The sequence below is a fragment of the Engystomops pustulosus genome, chromosome 3 (genome assembly GCF_040894005.1).
Source record: "Engystomops pustulosus chromosome 3, aEngPut4.maternal, whole genome shotgun sequence".
NCBI classification, from domain to species: Eukaryota; Metazoa; Chordata; class Amphibia; order Anura; family Leptodactylidae; genus Engystomops; species Engystomops pustulosus.
The window spans coordinates 109694272-109719253 of NC_092413.1; the positions used below are offsets into that span (position 1 = coordinate 109694272).

The 24982-nt window shown below is 38.2% G+C and overlaps 1 protein-coding gene across 1 annotated transcript in view; it reads left to right on the forward strand.

Moving 5' to 3' along the window:
• The first annotated feature begins 1641 nt into the window (after positions 1 to 1641).
• SLC22A16 (solute carrier family 22 member 16) overlaps positions 1642 to 24982 on the forward strand; it is a 32303-nt gene continuing 8962 nt past the window's right edge. Inside the window, exons 1-3 of the mRNA XM_072141787.1 lie at positions 1642 to 2009; positions 17790 to 18266; positions 23831 to 23948. Of these exons, the coding sequence (XP_071997888.1) occupies positions 1972 to 2009; positions 17790 to 18266; positions 23831 to 23948 (633 nt within the window). The 5' untranslated portion in view covers positions 1642 to 1971. The remainder of the gene's footprint in view (positions 2010 to 17789; positions 18267 to 23830; positions 23949 to 24982) is intronic.

Here is a 24982-nt window from a genome sequence, read left to right on the forward strand (position 1 = left end):
CGCTACTTTAGGTGGTTTGTGAGCTTTTGCCTAGACAGATGAGTTTAGACACGGCCTTCTGTGTTTCCCAATTGCCACTGTGAAACTGGTGCTGCCAGTCAATGCTGACTGGATGAGGAGGCAGGAGAAAATTATGCAGAGAAGGCAGCAAATGGAGGCAAGGAGTGATGTCCTGCAATTCTTAGTAGTAGAAGTATATGTGCCACAGTGTCCCACAGTGCCCAGCTGCCACTACCTTAACCCAGCGGTCAGTGCTTACTTGTCTACATATTAGTTGTGATATGCAACTTGTGGCTAATGGCATTGAATATTACACACCTTATTTTCTCCACAACCTGTTGGGACTGGGCAAAGCTGGCCTGCCGAGAAAAGTAGTTTTGCCTGGAAATGACATATTGTGGGACAGTCACCACCATAACATTTTTTAAGCTGTCCAGAATGGTAGGCGAACATTTTTACATCTGTCCCAGTTTGGACTATGGATTATGGGTGAGATGGGTCAAACTTCCACTTTCTCTAAATTGTTTGTGGGATAGAAAGCTTACCTGGGATGGTGTGTACAGGCGTTGTTTTGGTGTCACTTACTACCTGTGCCGGGAGACCTGTGGCTTTGTCAATCAGGAGGGGGTGGTAGAGGCTTAAACAACCTCTACCACCCCCAACAAAGGGAACCACAGGTGTTTCTGTGTTTTTATTCTTGGTGCGTCATCCACTGTAGTTCATGTTTTGCTTGCCGGAGCCTTGTCATACACTTGTTGCTCAGGTTGCTGCTGCCAGTTGCAAAAATAAGGGGAGTTCACACAGCAGATTTTGCCACAAATTTCAATGTCAATTACCCACATTTATTAAAGCCCCATGTAACAGTTTTTGTCTGACTTTGCATTCTTTTCAGTGCAAACTACATGCACATTTATTTAGCATCTACTACACAGTCGTAGAACATCCATTTTAATGCAGAATTTTCTTTCGCATCAGGTATAGTGCAGCTGCGACTGTTTACAAAACACAACTGTTAACACATTGTGTTAACATCATGTTAACGCATATGCTTGTTTACACAATGTGAACGCATGTGTTAACGCAAGCATTAACATTTGAGTTTGTAAACGCAAGTGTTAACAGCTGTTTAATTAGGCAAATCTCTCTTCAGATGTTGTAATTCGCTTTTAAGGCTGGCGCCACACGTAGCGCTTTGTCTGCGCTTGCAAACGCAGACAAAGTTGCGCCCACCGGGGCAGGCCTCGGTCTGCACGGTCCGCTTTTCAGTTTATTATTTTTTTAACAAAAGGTTAAAATGTCCAATAAATTTCGCTCCACCTCACAATTGCATCCCACTTGTTGTTGGTTCTTCACCAAAAAAAATTACAATTTTATATCTTTATGTTTGAATCCAGAAATGTAGAAAAGTTCAAGAGCTCCGAATACTTTTGCAGGGCAATGTAGCTGTCAGATGAATGTTCGTAGCTTTTTCTCCCACACCCCTATAGAAGAAATAGCTTGTGTTCTGAATGAGGAGAGTGGATAAAACTTCTGCCTGACAACTCTAGTGGTAGCATGTCTCCCCTGTATAAAAGGATTAAACATATTGAAATCCAACTCATGTGTATAAGTGCACAAGTATTTGAGCACTGAGTGAAGTCAGAGAGAGAAGGAGGAGCTGCTGTCTCTATAAACTCTCTGGTAACAAACACACATGTTCTCCTCATGCAGCCTCCTTTTCTGATCCAGCTTACAAACACACAACACACTACAGTAACTCTTCTTACGCAGCTTACAGCAATGACATATTGATAAAGGTGTATCTATATGAGGATGCATTCAATGCTTGCAAAAGCAAAGCAGCCCATAATACACTGCAATCCACAAGTTACAAAACAGCTTGGCTCTAGAATCATGCCCAGCTGAATAAGCACAAGAATCCAGGGTCAGATCTCAAGCTGTACAGCTCACCAGAGCGGCTGCTGCCAGGGCATGGAGGGTCTGTTTGACTATGTGGGTCATTTTGGAAGGTAAGCTATTTTTACATTATGCTTTGCGTATAAGGGTTTGCGTTAAAAGTGGGTGACAGAATCAAAGCAAAAATTGGGATTATATTTAGAGTACTAGAGTGTAATGCTAGATAGAGAAGAGCTGAATATAGCAAAAGGCAGTTTACTTGAGAAGAGAAGGCTATTGTTAGACCAGGGAATGAAGCTATAAGAATTGGGTAACAGATTGAGTAGTCTGAGGACCTAACCTGGAAACAAGTCACTGTCAACTCTAATCATTGTATGTACAATGTATGCGGCAAGATTATAGATAATTGAAATATACAGCTCTAGAAAGAATAATTTCTATCCTTTCCTTTGGCATTTAAACCGCTTTTCAATTTTTCATTTATGTCTGTTTTATGTTTTGTGGGCCATATATATACTCTAAAGTTATACTTATTAAACAACTTCAAAGTATATTAACAACACTGTATAAACTTACACAGTACATGCTTTTCTAAATACCGGAGACATGTCAATTCTTCACTTCAGTATACATGAGGCACATATAAAACTTTATTTCTAAAGCCCTTTTCTTTCAGTGTGATAAATATTAGTTTTCTTAATGTTGAAATCTGCAGGCAGATGCAGTTCAGAATCCTATTGGGGAGTACAAGGATTTTAAATCTGCAGGCCACATATAAAAATGGCTCACGCTGGCAGACTGCTTTGGTTTGAAGTTTGGATGACTATACCCAGATGGGGATAGCTATGGGCCAAGAACGATGCAACTAAATACAACCGGGATTACTCTGATGCGGTAATGACACATCACTGTATGTTAAACTGGGCCCAGGTTTAAGCCTAGATAATGAGGAGCTAAAACTTCTTTTTACCCCTACATTACATTAATAAGCAACATACAATATACAAGTCGGTTCAAATACAATCTATGCATGTGTTTAGTTTAACCATCATAAGTTATAGTAATTATTGGGCACATTGGCCATGAATGAAGTCCAATACCTGAAGGTTTTTTCATTCAGATGTAAAACCTACTCTGCAGAAGAAGCTGCGCTTTAATTTACCAAAAGCAATTATTTAGATTACCAACCTAGTTCTGTAGATAAAAATACACTGGTTGAGGCTGGTTTGTTGACTCCACACCGTGTATGCAAAGATTTTAGAAAAGTCTATTCATTATTTATAATATTTTAAAATATTAACTCAGTGTAATAGAGAATTGTACAGAAATGCTTCTGTTTGTTATATATGGCATTAAACATGATACATGCAACTTCTTACTTTTGCCTGCTAGGTTCCAATATGTTTTTGGAAACTTCAGAAGAATGCTATGTCACTCACACTAAGCAATTCATAGAGCATTAGATTTTCAGTTAGTCTGGAATCTGACTGTTCTGGAATTAGTTAATATATGAAAAAAGAACATTAAAATATCTGGGGATCCAGGTGTCGGATTGCTGACCCACCTCATTCCCGGGGCCTGCGGGCAGGCCGGCGGGTCAGGGATGAGGTCCTCTGGCAGGCGATCCAGCCAGGAAGATGTGGTGCGCCGGCGGGAAGGATTGCGGGCCGAAGATGAGCTGTGTTAGCGATCAGCCCAGCTACACGAAGTTGCACATGGAGGTAGGATGGGTGGGGCTGGTTGGTGGGCCGAAAGGGATGGTCCCAGGTAAATGGCCTTAATAAATTTTGATACTGTTCAAATGGAGAAAGAAAAAGAACAAGCACTTCCTGGTGCAAATAAGTTACTATAGCGGGCTGGATGTCTTTTCTCCTATGGTCATGTGCTCACCTGTGGTGGTTGTGCTACCAGGCCGGCAGAGAGATTCTGGATATACAATCATCTGATAATCCGAGGGGATGAAGAGAGCCTCCGTTCCTTACAGATGTGAAACGAAAAAATAGGACCTTTGTTCCGGCGCAACCCGAAAAAGAGTTTTATTAGAGAAAATAAAAACAATAAAATATAGTAAAAGACAACACTTTTCGCGTCCTTACCACTGGACACTTCGTCAGGTCTATGTACAATGGCATGCATTAAGCGTTTATATATCAATTGTACAGGAAATTATTTTTTTTTTCTTCTTTATTTAAAAAAAAAAATATATACAATGAAATACCATGAACATTATATTTAAATTAATGCCAAACACCAGTATGGACAAAGATGTAGAATACCGCCTATCTACTGTTTATTCTTACATGTTTGGCTCCGTTAAATTGCAAAGTGAAGATGCAATGTCCGTATGTCAGTTGCTGGAACGCAACGTACCGGAGGACAGCGGAGTGAATGGAGTGCACAGTTCTTAGACCTGTGACCGTTCGGTATGTACATCTTTTCAGAAAGATGAAAAATTAATTAAAATTAGCCCCATAGACCAGATCCCGGAGAATGTGCATAATAGATACCAAGCCCTGTGTCGCAGGGAAGTATATTGGATCTACAAAATGCAGACCCTAACCCCTGATGGTCTAAATGAAGTATCAGAGACCATTATTTAATACTCTAATACCGTTCCAGTGCCCATTTTCTTCTTGCTCTCTCTTTTTTGGTATAATTAAGCCCCGTGGTTACAGACTTACTAATAATTTAGCGACAATGATATATATGAAACAGATGATACTACTTTCCACACCTTCTGGTGTCGGGACAGCTATATCTCCAAGCGGCTCTAGATATGTCCCTCCACGGCCACCATCAGTTCGTACATACCGAACGGTCACGGGTCTATGAGCCGTGCGCTCCATTCACTCCGCTGTCTTCCGGTACGCTGCGTTCCAGCAACTGACATCCGAACATCGCATCTTCACTATGCAGTTTCGGCTTAATGGAGCTGAACATGTAAGAATACACAATAGATAGGGCTTTATTCTACATCTTTGTCAATGCTGGTCTTTGGCATTAATGTAAATATAATGTTCATGGTATTTCATTGTATATTATTTATTTTTTTTTTTTTTAAATAGAAAAAAAAAGGAAATGACATCACTTCCTGTACAATTGATATATATAAATGCTTAATGCATGCCATTGTACATAGACCTGACGAAGCGTCCAGTGGTTAGGATGTGAATTGCGTTGTCTTTTACTATATTTTATTATTATTATTTTCTCTAATAAAACTCTTTTTCGGGTTGCGCCCGAACAATGGTCCTATCTATTCCTTTCACATCCGTAGGGAAAGGAGGCTCTCTTCATCCCCTCGGATTATCGGATACATTTTGGTACTGCTGTCCAACCCGAGCCCCTATGCAGTGCTGGCCCCATAGTGGTCGCTACGGCTGCTATGGCTGTTATTACGCCACTGGTGAGTTGGATATCCCATGTATACTGTGGGATATTGCCATGATGAGTGTGAACATGTGAAATATTTTCTTGAAAGGTCTCTGAAAATTGTTGGCTATCATCAACAGCTTGGTACCTTGTTTGGTGATGATTATCTTTTTAATTTATAATGACTCCGAGGAAAATCTGCTTCTTTCTACATAATGTGCATAACAAGAAAATATTCTACATGTCGGTGATCAGATACTGTAAAGCAGGGGTCCACAAACTTTTTACATAGGGGACCGTCCCTCTCAGACCGTTAAAGGGTCGGACTAAAGTTTAAAAATAAATAGCAGTATATGTGACCGCATCCGTAATACACTGCCCCCCCCCCTTCAATTAATTATTTAATATACTGCACTCCCTTGTGAACTATTTTATATGTTGGCCCAATGAATTAATTAATTGGGTCAATTAATTATTAAATATACTGGGACCCATCTCCATTAATTATTTCATATGCTGCCCCTCCACCATTAATTATTTCATATGCTGCCCCTCCACCATTAATTATTTTATTTGCTGCCCCTCCACCATTAATTATTTCATATGCTGCCCTTCAACCATTAATTATTTCATATGCTGCCCTTCAACCATTAATTATTTCATATGCTGCCCCTCCACCATTTAATTATTTCATATGCCGCCCCCCAACAGTAATTATTTCATATGCCGCCCCCCAACAGTAATTATTTCATATGCCCCAATCTCCCAACATATTTTATATGTCCCCCCCCCCCCCCCATAATGAATTGTTTCATCAAGCAGCCGCACATCCAGGTTCATAAAGTGATGTGTGTCGAGGTTGTCTTCCGGCCACATTGTTCCACCTGCAGTAATAGTGCTCGAGCTGCCGTTTTCGGCCGCATCAAGCACTGTACAGTGATGGGCAGGAGATTCCTGTCCAGAGGGACGGAGGCCCCTGCCCTATTGCAGAAGGCTGCTGCCCACCGGGGGCCCCAGCAGGAGCTTGATAATTGGCGCTTTTGGAGCGCCCAACCAATAAATACGGATCTGGGGGTTCGGCACTGGCACTCCAAGAGCGCCAATGATGACGGGGGGCGGATACAAACGGTCCGCGGGCCATGGTTTGGGGACCCCTGCTGTAAAGTTTTCATACGAAAAAGTCTAAATAACTGCTGCAAAGAGAATTAGTTCCATATGCAGTATCTATCTCAGCCTGTTCTTCTTTTTACAGACACATATAGTAAAATTAGTAGTTGGCATTTAAAACAAACAGGTCAATTTTACTGCCTCATAAAAAAGTAATGTATGGATTGTGGGTTTGTATGATTTTACGTAAGAGTCCTAGAAAACAATGTGAATCTAAATTACCACAACATCAATCAGATATACAGTGGGCTTTATCAGTTACTGTAAGGTGATGTGGGTAAACAGGACTCACTGTTTGCCGAGGAGTCCTGTCAGGATTTAACTTACTTGTTACTTAGAAAGCCTGCACCAAATTACACAAACTTATATATCATTAAGCTCAGCTTCTCTCACTATCATATCCTGCTCTTATTATAGGGTTATAGGACAGCTGCTGCAGATTTCCTTTAAAAATCACTAACAGAGAGCTGTGTTAAAAGCATTAAAGTGTAGCTGACAGCTTTCATGGCATGTCTATTTTAAAAAATACTTATACATACTTAGAGAAAAATACTTTTTCCTAGCGGTTTATGTTGTTTTACTCTAGGCACATGTTTCCTCTGTAGAGGACATGGAAAAGGAAATAAGCTATTTTTGACAACAAAAAGTCCAGAAAATCCTATGATAAATGTTGTAGCCCATTGAGTGGATATCCATTTATCAACCTGGAGCACGGACCTCAGGGCAAGTACTAATTCTAACGATAACTAAATGCTCTAATATGGCAGGTGGATATGGTTGTCATGAGATGGACTTCTCCAGGGTGTTCTCCAGGGAATTTATATGGTTTATTCTCTACTTTTCTTCGAGCAAACTAACATGACTGTGCTTTCTATAAATGGACTATTAAGCAATCCCTAGTCATCAGAAGCACGTCTTCTTAGAAGAAACACATGTACTACTCTGGGATTAACACCATCTGGATCAATTTCTATATTCAGTTTTAAATTACTTGGCTCTCCTTGAAGCTATTCCAATAAAAACATGTATACTGGGTATTAGTCTTGTGCTAACATCAGTTAGTTTCAAACAGGACCCATCACTTTTTATTTTTTATCTTAACGGACATTTACCTGTAGTCATCTGTCTGATGGTAGATGATTATAACTCACCTCCATGTCCCATCCCGGATGCGCTTTTATTATAAATTGCAATGGCTGCATTAAATTGTGCGTATCGCTGGCAATGTTGTTCTTTTGTTTTGTTGTTATGTTGACACTACCTGTACACTATGTAAGCGAACCAAGTAGTGTCGGGGCATGAATAAATTATATGGCGGCAGAGCACAGTGGTGCTCCGAAGAGCACGTTTTGGTCATTTGCATATTTTATAAATTTTTCACTTCTCATAAATGTATTCATTGCAAGTTATAAAAAAGTAGATCAGTGCTGCCGGTTATGGGACGGGGAGGTTGTAATCAACTACCATCAGCTAATCTGATGGTAAATGGCCTTTAATTGTTTACTGATTGAAGTTTACTTAGAATGTACCATTGGGCTACACTAGAGCTACCAAGGATTCCACTGTAACTATCGAACTGTGCTTGCTTGCTTTGAGAGACTCTGAATAGGAGGCTCTGGTATTTCATTTCCATACGATTCACATGATCTTTAGTCCAATTTATCACATCCATGTAGACTAACAATGCAGTTCATCTTTAGCCATGGTATCATAATAAAGAAGGGTAGAAAAAGAGGCAGGTCCTTCAGGTCCAACCTTTAAGAATTAAACAAATGTTTATTGCTCTCAAGAAATGTATGTGGCCCTTTTTTGAACATATACAAAATATCTGCTATAACAATCTCTTGTGGCAGAGAGTTCCATAGTCTCACTGCTCTTTCAGTAAAGAATCCATGTCTGTGGTGAGGGTAGAACCACCTGTTCTCTAGGCATAGCGGATGCCCCCTAGTCCTAGTCAGTCCTAGGTATAAAAAGATCCTTGTACTCCATCAGTTTTTCTAAGAGATTTACCATTTAAAACATGATTATAATTGTCATTTGCTCAAGTGTATTACCTTACATTTATCTATATCAAACCTCAAGAGCCATTTGTCAGCCCAGGCCTCCAGTTTCCACAAATCCCTCTGTAATATTACTCTATCATTCTCTATATTAAATACTTTACAGAGCTTAGTATCCTCTGCAAATATAAAAAACTACTATGTAAACCCTCTATGAGGACATTAATAAAAAACATTAAAAAGGAGTCCCACCTGGTAAGTTCAACCCAATCTGAGAATATGTCATTAATGACCACCCTCTGTTTCCTATTAATAAGCCATTGGCTAACCTTAATACAAGGATTTTAGCATAGTCCCAGCATTCTTATTTTATGTACCAAATTTTTCAAAATTCCAGATATACAACATCCACAGCCTCCTCAAGGCTTCTTACCTCCTCATAGAAACTGATCAGATTAATCTGACAGGACCAATCCATCATAAACCCATGCTGACGCTGGATTATAAAGTTATGTATAGTGAGATACTCCAGGATAGCATCTCTAACAAACCCCTCAAATATTTTCCGCACAACTAAAGTTAACTAGTCTGTAGTTTCTTTGGAGCTCATTAGCATTTACAAATTCTTTATAACAGTTTTTTTCAAACCCTCAGTGGATATTGAGCACTTTGAGAAAATAAACAGGTGTGCGAATAAGCCCCGATAAAATATCTTGAATATTTTACCACTTTAGTGAAGCTTTTTGTATGTTAATAAAATATTTTTCAAGCACTCAAAGCCAAGAGTAGATTCAGTAGTAATGGGAAACGTACATATATATAATTTTGGGCAGATGCGCTTGACATAGTCCATGTGCTTTACATTTTTTGAATTGAAGGCACACAACTGTACTACATGTAATACATTTTAATCAATCAAAACACATGGCCATTATTTTAACAGCCTGCACAACTGCTACGTTAAAAAAAAGGAAAGTATGTCCTAGCCAGAACCCTCAGAGGCTTTAAAAATGGATGCAAGACTGTTGCAAATCTGCTGTAAAAAAAACAAAGGAAATGTCAGATCTACTTATGATGGTAGATTTCCTTTAATAGATGAACTGTATTTTCTATAAAGGTTTTTAATTTACAAACCATGTACATTTTATCGCAATGTAAGGATGAACATCTGTAGGCAGAAACTCCATGCTCTACATTATGCTTTATTGTTCTGTGTAATTAAACATAAACAAAGAAGTTACTGGTTAGAATAATATGTAACACATTTTATCCTAGTTTAGTGCTACACTAGTTATGAAATGGATTCCTGTTATGCATCATTTAAACACTTCTAGGAGTTGGCCAGGATAGGCCATCACCATTAATGGTTGAATTTTTTTGTGGTGACACCTAGCCCCCCTCACTGATCTGTTCAAGGAGCCAAGTGAAGTTGACTATGTTTTTTAAGACTTTTTTTTGTTTTGTTTTAACATTTTTGTCACTGACTAAATTATAAGAAAAGAAAATACTTAAACCTTGAATTTTTTTTATCATTCTTTTTTTATTTAAGACCAAGTGCATACAAATAGTGGACGTGCAGGCCTGTAACAGAGTACGTAACAGGAGAAAAGGAAAAAATCAGTCAGTGATATCCAGTATCTGGGCTGAAGGCCCTATTAGCTTTTGTCATAATATGACTTAACAACATTCTGGTCAAACATTTATAACACAATGGTGGATATAGGGGGAATGTATATGTCATCCAGGTAAAAGCAAGTATTTCATCCACCAGCCCCGAGTTATTATAGACTGGTGTAGATGTTATCTCATGTACGTTACTGAGTCGGTTACTAATGTTTAGTGGGGTGTGGCTGGCATGTTATCACTCACCCAGGGGGGGTAAGGGAGGATATAGGGGGGCAGTAGTTGATAAAGTCAAAGGATAAGAAGGTGGGGGATTGTTTAAATGTAAGGCCCCAGACAATTGAGTGGGTTACTCTTGTACTGTCCACCGTTAGTTCTTCAAATACAAATTCCCACGTGAGTTCTAGCGCAGCTGCGCCACAAAAGGGTTGCGTGCGACAGAATACCGGCGCAGACACTTCTTAAATACCCGTGCAAGCCTTTTTCCCCTACAGGAACATGCAAAGTCCCACAGAAGTGTGGGGCAAGGCCCTTGGTAAATGAATAACCATGACTAAATAGGACAAGATCTAAAACTTTTTTCACAGATAACAGATCAGTTGAAAACAATGGAAATGTGAGAACAGCCATAGAAAAGAATGGTTCAATTAGGCTTCCGTGAAAAGCACAAAGCTTGGATGTGAAAAACAACTACTGTGAGAGCCTTAAAAGTCTGAGACAACATGATCTCCTGGGTTGTTCATTACACAGTACTGGATGTTTATGTAGGAATTATGGTATGTTTTAATAATTTGAAAAAAACTTGAGCATAAATCAAAAGAGTTAAAAGCAACAGGGAAGACTATTTAGTACTGGCTAACATTTGCACATTTTAAAGGCATTTGGAAAATACTGACCAATGTAATTGAAGGCTTGCAGGATGGAGGAATGACCAGATGTTTTTAAGCAGGAATAGATATCATCTTGGCAGAAAAGTACACTTCTTAGTGGCGACCTAAGCCAATAGAAAAATTCCAAAAGTTCTTTTAACTAAATAATAACCGCATTTCCTTGGCATTATATGAAGCAAAACAAAATTGCATTATTTTTAATTTTACTTAGTAGTTTCCCACTTACTAATTTAGAATATCAAAAAGATTTTCAACTCGTAAGTCCTTGTGAAAGGGCGAGTCATATCAGCCTATTACAATTTAGCTTTTAGTATTTTTGAAGCAAAGAGCAAGAACCAAATAAGTTGCATTTGCCAATAATTCCATTTTATGTTTGATTTATGCTACAGAAGAGAAACATGTTGTTTTGTTATTATCCCTTTAACCCTTTCAGGACCTTGCCCTTTTTTGTTTTTTTAATTTTGATTTTTTACTCCCCATGATCAAAAATCCATAACTTTTTTATTTTTCCATGTACAGAGCTGTGTGACCGCTTATTTTCTGCGTAACAAATTGCACTTCATAGAGATGGTATTGAATATTCCATGCCGTGTACTAGGAAGCGGGAAAAAAATTCCAAATGCAGTGAAATTGGTAAAAAAACACATTTGTGCCGTCTTCTTGTGGGCTTGGATCTTACGGATTTCACTGTGCGCCCCAAATGACATGTCTACTTTATTCTTTGGGTCTGTCCGATTACGGGGATACCAAATTTATATAGGTTTTATAATGTTTTCATACATTTAAAAAAAATTAAAACCTCCTGTACAAAAATTTTTTTAGGGATTTTGCCATCTTCTGGCGCTAATAACTTTTTTATACTTTGGTGTACTGAGCTGTGGGTGGTGTCGTTTTTTGCAGATTTTGATGACGTTTACAATGTTATTAATTTTAGGACTGTTTGACCTTGTGATCACTTTTTATAGAATTTTTTAATTTTTTTAAATGACAAAAAAAGTGCCATTTTCGACTTTGGGCGCGATTTTCCGTTAAGGAATTAAACGCAGTGAAAAACCGTTATCATATTTTGATAGATCGGGCATTTTCGGACGCGGCGATACCTAATGTGTTTATGATTTTTACTGTTTATTTATATTTATATCAGTTCTAGGGAAAGGGGGGTGATTTGAGTTTTTAGGGTTTTTTATTATAATTTTTTTTTTTAAACTTTTTTTTTATTTTTAGTACTTTTCAGACTCCCTAGGGTACTTTAACCCTAGGGTGTCTGCACGATCCTATCATATACTGCCATACTACAGTATGGCAGTATATGGGGATTTTACTACTCATACATTACAATGTGCTGATAGCACATTGTAATGCATGGGTTAACCCGAAGTAGCCTCGGGTCTTCGTGAGACCCGAGGTTACCATGGCGACGGATCGCCGCTCCCCGATGACGTCACGGGGAGCGGCGATCCTCGAAAAGATGGCGGCGCCCACGCGCCGCCATCCTTTTGAAGCCGCCGGCAGCATTGCCGGCGGCGATCGAGGTGAAAACACCCGCAGCAATATGCAGCAAAGACTTACCGGCTATGGAGAGGGCTCAGCGCGTGAGCCCTCTCCATGCACCCGCGGCCGACCCGTGACGTGCTATTACGTCACGGGTCGTGAAAGGGTTAAACCTTATTTCATCATGAACACTGATGCAAATAATAGGGGGCACAGGCATAATGTACCCCCACTAGATTAAATAGATTGTTCCCAAAATCAAATAACACTACAAAAAAGGAAACAATAACCAGAATGTATAATGCATAAAATAACACTTTATTAGATCAATTAAATTAACAAACACATTTAAAAAGACAACATACAGAGAAAAGTCTACCAATTGTCAAATACCTAAATATAAATGATAAATAGATCACAGTAGGCCTGTAAAGAAGAATAACAGAGGACAAGGGACACATACACAATACATACACAGGTATATACAGACCAATGGTGGACACCACCCGACATGCTTTTCATTCTGCTTCGTCTGGAGTATACAATTGGTCTGTATATATTATATATGTGTCCTTTGTCCTCTGTTATTCCTCTAGGTAATGTGCTATACTTGCAAATACCTTGACTTGTTCTGAGGACTATACCTTCTATACCTCTATACAGGTTAGTTTGATTTATTTATGTATATTTATTTATATGACCATTGGTGGACTTTTTTGTAGAGTTTTTAGACGCCATTGTTCACTATAAGTCATTTGCTTGAGGAAAACAAACAGTCATACTGGGGCTGATTTATCATGCCAAAATACTGGCATGTCAGGCATGATGGATTCTAGGGCATGTCGTGCCAGCAGGCCAGGTGATTATGACAGGTGCACAAAATCTTAGAAAAATGCAGATGTAAAAAACAACATTTAGTTAAGATTTTGTGCACCTGTCATAATCACCTGGTCTGCTGGCACGACATGCCCTAGAATCCATCATGCCTGACATGCCAGTATTTTGGCATGATAAATCAGCCCCAGTATGACTGTTTGTTTTCCTCAAGCAAATGACTTATAGTGAACAATAGCGTATAAAAACTCTACAAAAAAAGTCTGCCACAATATTCTGTTCATCAAGTAGAAAGGTTGTACAAGCTGTATATATCAAGATGGCCTGTGCTGCCTACTGTATTGAATCTGCTATCTATTAGTATAGTTCGGAGAAAGGAGAAAAATTGTGTTTTCCCTTATATTGTCATCATTTTATATAATGTCCTTATTTTCACATTCCACATAAAAACTTTATAATAATAAAATGCAAGCTTTATTTTACAGGGGTTTTGACATCCTAGAGCCTAATAGCATAACTAGGCAGAATATTGTGATATGACCAGGCCTTAGCAGTTCCTGTATGCAAAAGGGGGCTCTTTTTCCAACTTCAACTCTGAGTAATGGCTCATAATGTGCCATTATGTTTGTCCCCTAATATGCTAATTAGGATCTCCACTGTCAGGTTCCTGATCTCCAAAAGAAAAGCTAGAACCACCAACCTGACATTAGAGCACCAGTATATGGGATACCAAAATGAATGGCCCTAACTGCTTGAGAATAATAGGGGCTACTAAAGTCAGGGCCATGAATAGCAAGGGTTAGTGGGGCTTTCTTCATGGGCCTGGGTCCTTTAAGTCCAGTGAGAGTTGTGGGGGCTAAGGCACAGCCACTGCTGCACAGCCAGCCTGACCTATAACAGGACCAAGTTACATATAACATAGCGACCCTTCTTTGATACCACCTTCACAATTCTTGCATCCATTGAACTTGTGAGTTTTTGGAGAGTTTCTGCTTGAATTTCTTTGTAAGATGTCACAATAGCCTCCCAGAGCTGCTGCTGTGATGTGAATGGCCTCCCACCCTCATAGATATTTTGCTTGATGATGTATACCAGTGGTGGCTAACCTATGGCACTGGTGCCAGAGTTGGCACTCAGAGCCTTTTCTGTGGGCACTCAGTCCCAGACAGCCCAGGACTTGCTGTGCACAGAGCTATTTTAAATCGACAGCGCTACCTGGGACTACTGGAGGATATGGGAATGTGTGGACAGATCTGGATTATCATTGTAGCTCCTGCTCCGGACCTGACAGTTCTTCCTGTTTATGGGACCCTGGATGGAAGCTACAATGATCATCCAAATTTCTTCTATTTTCTGCTTTATTGGTGTCCTCAGGGTGCTGGTATTGATGAAAACTATGACAGAGAAGGGAGTATAAATCACAAATTAAATTTCTGTGTTGGCACTTTGCGATAAATAAGTGGGTCTTGGTTGTAGTTTGGGCACTCAGTCTCTAAAAGTCTCTGATATATAGTCTCTGATATATAGCAAAGGTTCTCTATAGGGTTTGGGTCAGGAGAAGAGATTCTCTCCTTTTATGCCCATAACTTATATAATCCACATAATTCTCATATATATTCTACATATAGAGTCAAAATTACATTGTTTAAAATGGACTTTTCATATTTTATAATTTATCATACCCACTATTAAAATACAAAACAAATTCACCATTACAATATCCTTATTATCTAAAAATTACAGTGGTGGCCAAAAGTATTGGCACCCCTGCAATTCTGTCAGATAATTCTTCCAGAAAATTATTGCAATCACAAATTCTATGATTAATAACTTCATTTATTTTGCTTGCAATGGAAAAACACAAAATGAATGAAAAAAACAGTAAAATCATTGACCATTTTACACAAAACACCAAAAATGGGCCAGACAAAAGTATTGACACCCTCAGCCTAATACTTAGTAGCACAACCGCTACAACCACTTCCGGTAACTATCAATGAGTTTCTTACAATGCTCTGCTGGAATTTTAGACCATTCTTCTTTGGCAAACTGCTCCCTGAGATTTGAAGGTGCCTTCTCCAAACTTCCATTTTGTGATCTCCCCACAGGTGTTCTATGGGATTTAGGTCTAGACTCATTGCTGGCCACTTTCGTAGTCTCCGGTGCTTTCTCTCAAACCATTTTCTTTTATCCCTTTTCTTATGCTTTTAATTCAATAAAAATTAAATTACAACAGTGCCTTACAATAGGTCATTGCATAACATATGCCCCTCAAAGGGGGATCCCATAGTTCTAGTGCTTTTTGAAGTGTGTTTTGGGTCATTGTCCTGCTGGAAGACCCATGACCTCTGTGGGAGACCCAGCTTTCCCACACTAGGCCCTACATCATGCTGCAAAATTTGTTGGACTTCATAATGCCATGCACGCAGCCAAGCAGCCCAGTGCCAGAGGCAGCAAAGCAACCCCAAAGCATCAGGGAACCTTGTTTGACTGTAGGGACCTTGTTCTTTTGTTTTGAATGCTTTTTTTTTATCCTGTAAACTCTATGTTAATGCCTTTTCCCAAAAAGCTCTACTTTTTTCTCATCTGACCAGAGAACATTCTCCCAAAATGTTTTAGGTTTTCTCAGGTAAGTTTTGGCAAACTCCAGCCTGGCTTTATTATGGTTCTGTTTAAGAAGTGGGGTTTTCTTGGGTATCCTACCATAGAGTCCCTTTTCATTCAGACGCCGACGGATAGTGCGGGTTGACACTGTTGTATCCTCAGACTACAGGGAAGCTGGAACTTGTTTGGATGTTGGTCAAGGTTCTTTATCCACCATCCACACAATCTTGCGTTGAAATCTCTTGTCAATTTTTCTTTTCTGTCCACATCTAGGGAGGTTAGCCACAGTGCCATGGGCTTTACACTTCTTGATGACACTGTGCACGGTAGACACAGGAACATTCAGGTCTTTGGAGATGGACTTGTAGCCTTGAGATTGCTCAGGCTTCCTCACAATTTTGATTCTTAAGTCCTCAGACAGTTCTTTGGTCTTCTTTCTTTTCTCCATTCTCAATGTGGTACACATAAGTCAACTTTAATCCATTTCTACTGGCTGCAAGTGTGATTTAGTTATTGCCACCACCTGTTAGGTGCCACAGGTAAGTTACAGGTGCTGTTAATTACATAAATCGGAGAAGCATCAAATGATTTTTAAAACAGTGCCAATCTTTTTTATGTTTGGTGTGGAATTGTATACAATTTAGCTTTTTGACAATTCTTTTTGTGGCTTTCCATTGAAGACAAATTAAATGAAGATAATAATACCAAAGAATTTCTGATTGCTATTATTTTCTGGAAAAAAACTGTTATCTGACATAATTGCAGGGGTGCCAATACTATTGGCCACCACTGTATAGGTTTCTTTCTTATTACCAACTATTGTAATACTATTGTAATTACTATAACCTATACCATTCTAAAATATGTTTCCATATATATAAATACTAGTGCAGTGTGCTATATTTATAATAACCTAAAACCTAACAAAATATAATTTCTGGTAGTCATCTCTGGTAGTTTTACTGGGAGGTATCGTGCTATATCTGATTTCTTTTTTAGGAATGTTGATAGCAAAATGGGATGCTTTCTGAATTTGACTTATTTATGTGAGTGACTGACACATTTTTCCCCATTTAGCGCTGTTCTTCCAAGTGAACTATTTTCCATGCATGTGTAAGATCTTTGGGTGATAATTACCTGTGTAAAGTTTTTCTGTATATTTCTCTGTATTTATGATTATGTCATTGTGAAGAGTAGGTGACTTATTTGTGTATAGGTTATATAAGGACATTTTTTAATAGAGATGTATAGAATCATATTTAAATATGTAAGGCCCAGTTCACCTCTCCACTTGCTCTGTGCACATAATTTTTGCTGTTATATTTAACGAAGACATGTTGGAAGAAGCCTTCTGTACACGTTTTCCTATGGGAAATGGAAGGTGAACAAAAAACCTTCTGTCCCCTTCCATTTATAGTTTCTGTTATTCTATTCTAAAACAGAAAATTTTGTGAACTTCGTTTCCATCATGTCCTTCCATGATTTAAAGAAAAATGGAGCTGAACCTCATTTTTTCTGCTATAAATAACAGAAGAATGACAGGAAGCCCCATACATGTAACACTATGAGGAATGGATACTGTGTATTATTAAGTTCTGTGACGGCTCACAAAATAAATTTGGGGCTGGCACAAATTTTTTGGAAACTAATGAGTATGGGAAACTATGAGCCTGAGGAAGGTGAAGGGGAACCACTGCAGGCACTAACCAAAGGTGTTGAAATATACCTTTTAAGCACACTATATTACAATGTACTTGTTATTGCATTGTCACTTTTCTCTTGGAAATGTGGACCTGGTACTCCCAGTTTCAAGATCTGTGGAAGTACCAAGGACACAGATTTGATCCTTATATACTTATTATCATTTGCAGTTCTGTCCATAGCCTAATGTTAAACCTTGTGTATTCTACAGGTTCCAAGCCTATGTATACTTTACATGTGCCTTTCAATCTATCTCCTGTGGCATTCACTACTTGGCCTCTGTGTTCATCGCTGTTACTCCAAAGTTTGTATGCAAACCTCCAGGAAATGTGAGCCTGACACTGCTCCATAATGAAACTTTCTCTCAGATCAACGAAGTTTGGGATCTCTGGACTCCACAAAAAGATTATCTTGTTGTACAGCAGAGAAATGGGGACATTTGGGAACTACATCGTTGCAGTCGGTTTAAACGTGAAGATTCATTTGCTCCAACATATACATACGGTGGAAATATGACCTTATTTTCATGTTCTGATGGATACCAATATGATCACACTAATTTGGAAAGCAGCATAGTAACAGATTGGGATCTGGTTTGTGACTATGAATGGCACTCGAAATTGATTCAACCAACATTCATGCTTGGAGTGCTTATTGGTGCTGTGGCGTTTGGTGACATTGCAGACAGGTAAAAATGGCAGCTCGTTATTCGTGAACTTTGTTTAAAGTGGGTACCTACAAAATACGAAACAGCACTTATTTGGCTATGTATACAACCTACTGTTACGGCTTGAATTGTTATGCTCAGTAAAGAGACCCCTGATTTGTAGAATTAAGGACACAAATAATACCCAACAGGCCTCATTAATATTTTCAATAATCAACATTAATAAATGCATGAGATATTTATATCCCAATGTAGTCTGAGGGGGAAAGTGAAGGACAAAGATATTTACAATTCAGAAAGTTCTTTCACAACTCCTCTGCACTCATCTACACAGTCTGTCATCCCATGAAATCCTGGGATTATGTGTTCTTTTGTTTTGTTTGATTTCTAGGGCACTCAAAAACAATGCTCAGAAGATAATCTGAGTAAGCCATGATTATTTTACATACTTCTACTACACAAATACTGATTCATTCTAAGTACACATCCAAAATACTCAGCATCAATATCCTCCACTTCAGTCCCACCTTTTACATGGTTGTCTAACTACCTTAAAAAGAAACATAACTCACCTCATCCAAGTGTTATACATGCAAATACTGCAAACTTTTATATCTTATATCTGGTAAGATTTTGATAAAACTTTAATACTTTTCTACCTCTGGTACTCTATTCTGGTGACATGGCCCAGTTCCCTCTGTGAAAAATAGAACATTGATGTTTCAGCAGTAACATCACTGGCTAATATCGGTAATGGGTATCACTCATGTGAACCTCCCTAATGGGATAGGAAAGAAAGCAAACTGGAGCCTTTTTGGCAGAAACTGAGCACCGGGATGGATGAAGGGTGTTCTATGTTTTTAAAACTACACTGGCCACCAAAGGATTAGCCAGACAACTCTTTTAATACAATCATTTTGACATCTATTGATTTCCAGGCACACTAGTAAGAACCAAAAAATTACCTTTTTGTGGGGTTTTCCCACAAAAGAAAAGAAAATTCTCACATCTCAATCCCCTAGTGATGATAACACAATAAAGATCATTTTAACCCCTCACTTTACAATTTACTGTTTTATTGCTGTTTTGGCTCCTATCACTCTCTCTATGCTGCTCAGTGTAAAATCCCAGGCCTCTCTAAGCAGACACATTTCTGTATTATCCATCTAGTTCTGTGGGTTGACATTGTGGTTACATTATTATGGTACAGAGTTTATATGCACTTTCATCTGTCTTCTGACATTGTATAAACACACTGACACATAGAGTGATGAGACAGATTAGAGATGCATAAGATGCCTATTGCACACACAGCTCTGCTACATCTCACAGATATGTGCTTCCCCCTTCCCCTGTATCACTTATCTCCTTGTAGTTTGCAGCCTCTCTCTCTGCTCACCATCTCCTGGCAGGATGTGATCAGTGAGCGTCTCTGAGCTCTGGCAGGGGACGTGGCTACAGCCACACAGCAGAGACAGAAATCTCATCTGAATGATCTCGCACAAAAATCCAAGATGGCCGCCCCTCGACCCTAAGTGAGAAGTTACTGGGTCATGTCTAGGGGAAACTGAAACTGTTTACACCAGGACTGATAGAGACAGGTTGGACTTAGAATTTCAACTCTCTGCATTTGAGGAACAATATGACTATTGTTAACCTGCTATATATTATATTATGACTTTGGTACATATCTAAAATAAAAGAGTTGACATTAACTTTAATTAAAAAAGCTGCTTTGTCCAGATACTACTGTTACAAACTTGTGGAGCCCCAATTGTTCTTTTCATTCCTCTAACTGGAGCCCATATATGAAGACTGGCATAAAGTTGCAAATCTTTACGGGAACTTGTCATTAGGCTTTCACCATTAAACCTAATGACAGGTCCATACTGTGCCCCATCCCCAGTCCACCGTGTGACTCAGTTCCCGCATTCCCCCCTCCCTCAAGAGGGGAAAATGAGGGAGTTTAGTGTCATTGCCTGTGTTTGACTCACTTGAGGGAGGGGGGAATGAGGGAGCTGAGCCGAGACACATGAGTGATTTTAGGTAGGTCTGAGCTATGGATTTTTATACAAAAAAAAATGGGGCACAGTATGAAGACTTCTCTGGGAACCTATCATTAGGTTTGATTGTGAAAACCTGATGACGGGTTCCTTTTAATTAAGTTACAAAGACATATACCGTAATTTTGATGGGTAAATCCAAGAAGGACAAAAACAATCCAGTACTGTGTTAAAGTTTTCAAGCTTCATTCTTCCAAATAATTAATACATAATACGCAAGACTAACGCGTTTCGAGCCCTTGAACGGTCCTTAGCCGTATCCTAACTGGTTACACACAAATGGACAATATATACACATAAACATCCAATGTAGTTACACCCACATCATCTGACCGGTGCATCCCAGTCACATTTGTTTCCGGAAAGAAGCAATTTGATTCACAAACTGGCATTAAAATTTATATTACCAATTATATTAGCTGTGAGAGTACTTTACCTTCATTAATAATAATAAGAAATCTCAAATATGTGGGTTGTACATCGAGACGATTGAAGGTCCGAATCGCAGAACATATTAGTGATTGTTCCAGTCACTCTAAGAAAAATATATCTGGGGCTGCCAAACATTTTTCTTAACCCCCAGGGGGGTCATGTTAATCATTTTAGATTCTATGTAATAGAGAAGGTGCCTAAGCACCTAAGCAGGGTGGAGATTGTTTCAAATTGTTATTACGTAGGGAAGCCTTTTGGATTCTTCATCTGAATACTAGGTACCTATCAGGCTTAAACTATAGGACAGACTTTATCTTTTCTGTATTAAAGGCTTTTTGCAATTTGTTACTTTACATTCACTTTGGGTAGATTTTTGTAAATGTTTGGCTGTTGTAAGTCCGGTTAGAATATTGCTTTACTTTCAATTTTATTTGTATTTTTATGAGTGGAGTCAGGTAAAATGAGGGTTCTATACTTCTTCTATGATGACTGGCTTTTGTGGTAGCAGGTTTTGACCCATGCCCCCTTGGGGCCGTCTTTCTATATTGTGTGAATAGGCTGAAAGGGTTTTTTGGCAGGAGTGACCATGATTGTGTTTTGCCGTTTCTGATCCCTTTCACAACCTGTATGGATTTCCTCTTTCAATGAATTGAGTTTTTTTCCTATTGGTCAATTACATCGATTAGCTTCTCACTTAAGTCTGCCTTTGTGTATAGACAGTTCTGATTGGACAACTGCTTAGTAGGAGGGGTTATAGGCTTGATAGAAGTTAGCTTATGGTGTATTGAATAGGTTTTCAATAAGGTCTGACTCTGTGTATGGTTTTAATTTAATTGGATGAGAGCTTAATGGGAGGGGCCAAGGATTTGAGCAAACTCCGCTCAACACAATTCATTTTGATAGATTCTCCATTTGCAGCTACGTAGCTTATAGTATGTAAAGTCTGAATAATGCCTGAAAAAAAAGCTTATGAAAACTGGTCTTTGAATATATTGTTAATGTATCGACAGTGTGCATTTATTTTACTTGCACATGTAGTCACTTAAAGAAATATGGGATCGCATATATGTGCATGTCATATGTAGTAGAAAAAATATTTAAAATGTTTATATAGGGTCTCAGTACATAATTAATATTGGACCAAATATCTTAAAAGAACATGCGGTTTATTAAATTATGCAGCGGTTTCCGTACCATGCCGTCCCTATCTATCAGTTCGGCTACGACTAAGAATAATGCTTGAAAACTTTTTAACGCAGAGCTGGTTTTTGTCCTTGGATTTACCCATCGATCTTCCGTAATCCATCCAGTATTTGATCCCTGCACTGTGAGGTACTCACACTAGCACATGGAATGCAGTATCAGAGGAGAGTAGGCAGTAACAGTATCTTATATTTTTTATGGTTTACAAGTGACATAATTTTGATACATAGGATGTTCATGTGCCAAAATCTGAAAACTACAGCAGCTCGGAGCCAAGACATTTAGTTGGGACTTTTATAGAAAATGGTGTGTGTGGTATACAGTCTACATACAATGGGCCAAAGATCCCTTGTTTGGGGCACATGTGTCATCAGAGTATAAACGCCTGTGCTGAGTTTTGTTTCCTGGTGCATACACCGTAAAATGTAAATGGATAGTACCCATCCTAAAAAAAGGAAGAGGTCTTTCTAGGTGGTGGGACTGAGTTGCAATGTATATGTATTTACTGGCACGTAACATAAAAAGTAAGAGTAAAGGATTATGGGAAGACCTCTTAACAATGCAGGAGCTTGCAGTCAGAAAACCAGGAGGATTAGACATATTTCTTTACAGTTCAAAAACTCAGGGTTGTTCTTAAAAAAAAAACAAAAAAAAAACAATGTTTGGAAGTCAGAAATAAATTGATTCTAATGTTATAAACATGTTTATAATTCTAGAAGTCTCTATTGATGTGTTTGCCAGAACTTAATGAGGCCACCTCTGGTACACTGCCAAACCATGGGGAGCCAATATGTAAAGTTTCTTACAAGACAGAAGTACAAAAGTTCAAATATCAGCAGGTTATCCACAGTTAACACTGATAATTTTATAATGTTGATGACATTATTTTTTGTGACATTCTAGGTCTTGCAAAGTCCACAGGATAAAGATTTGTTGATGGAAATTTCCATGTTTCAAACATTTTTTTGAAGGGCATATTTTCTGCAATTATTGCTATTCAGCCCCACTCATAGAATTGATAGAAAACTGTTTGGGGCCCAGTATACAACCCATTATAATTCATGTTTTGCCCAGCTTCCTTGTGATGAGTTTTGAGGAGGGCCATGAATGAGCTCAGCATACTTCAATGCGTGTGCATTGTGATCCTTGTATAATGTATGGAAAATTTGGAATGCAATTTTGATAAACAACTGGAAAAAGGTAAAAGCTCATGGAGGTTGGATAATAAAAGGGAAGTCAAGTGAAAGTGGTCACATTACTTATGTTTTGCCATTGCAGCAACTGCTTGTCCAATCAAAGAATTGCATTTTCTAGTCCCTCCCAGAAAGAAAATGTGAAAAAAATGTAATGACCAAAGCTATAAATATAATTTATTATTTTGCCCTTTTGCTTTGCCTGAATGGCAAAAACAAACTTTATATACCAACCCACCAAAAGAGCACTGAAGTAGCTCTAACGATATAAAAGTAAACAAGTTAAAATTGGGGTGTAAAATCAAAGTATGTCAAAAGTAGTTCTTTTGAAAAACAATAGCAAAACCTTGAAAACAATATGGATAAGATGTTATCAGAATAGAACATGACCTAGAGAATAACATGTTATTTATGCCATCTAGTGAACAGTGCAAAATTTTAAATTAAATATAAAATGGCATAATAGTTTTTTTCTTCATTGCCTACAGAAAGAGGGACTAAAAGTAAAAGCTCTGTTAAAAAACAGTTAAAGTATTCTCTGTTAAAAAAAAAAAAAACGTTTTACTAATAGACAAAACTGGCTGCATCCATTGGTTGTTAAGAGAGTGCAGAGAGTGATATATTAGTAATTGGTGCTGCATAAAATTTTTTATTGCTGAAGTACTTGTTTTTTTTTTTTTTTCATTATCTCCAGAGTGGGAAGACGACCAATAATGTGGATCACAAGCTCATGTCAATTTATATTCGGTGTTGCAGTGGCATTTACCTTCAACTACTACAGCTTTGTCATTGTCCGTTTTTTCCTGGCTATGGTGTGTTTATATTTTTATTACATATTATTGTAAACCAAGCACTACAAATAAAATCCTGTATGTATGCAGTAATAGGAGATAGGATCTTTTTCATAAAAAAAAAAATCATCAACTGTGTTTTAGAGGACTAGAATGGGGTAATATACTAAATTCAGGACAATTAAAGCAATAGTGGTTCAGATTCACTAGACTGGGCCCCAAATTGAATCTGATGACAAAATTTGGCAAAGTTTCAGCTAGGGGAATTTGGAATGATTTGCTCATCTCTCATATATGTATATACATATAGATTATTATTAACTTTTTGATTTATTGATTTTTCACCAGAATTCTACAAGATGCGTGAATGTTGATTTTCATAACTGAAAATGCTGCTGTGTGAGAAATTGTCTAAATTAGGTTTAGTTTTTATGACCAAAACTAATGTTTTAAAGAGAACATAAATGTAAACGTTCCTGTATACACTGGGGTGGATTAGCCAAGAAATAGCTTGGGGACCCAGATGTTTAGGGGGCCCTGTACTGATGTCTTCAGGAAACCAATACAGTTTAAAGCTATGACAGAGAAAGGAGCAATAGACTCCTTGATTTTCCATTTTGACTGGCACTATTGTGTGAGAGGTATTCAGAAATATTACAATTTTTTTTTCATTTTATTTGACAGCAGTGTGTGAATTGATTGAACTGTGTTGATTCTACGTACCACTATATAGTTATAAGCAATCCATATACTATTACAGGAGGGATTGTACAGGCCGATGTAGGCAACAATAGCTACAGCATATCAATGATTTTGTAGTTATCATACACTAAAAAGAGATTGCTCTTTATACAACTACCGATATATTAAGGTAGAACATGACCCCCCCCCCCCCCGCCCCATCATAAAAGTCATTATTATTATTATATAGCTCTATAATGAGATTAAAATTTTTTGATAAGTGCAGGACCTTAAAGGGTTTACCACTGAAACTAAATTTAATGGAAAAATGCTACATAAAAATGCTATTTTTAACTTATGAATCCCAGCTCCAT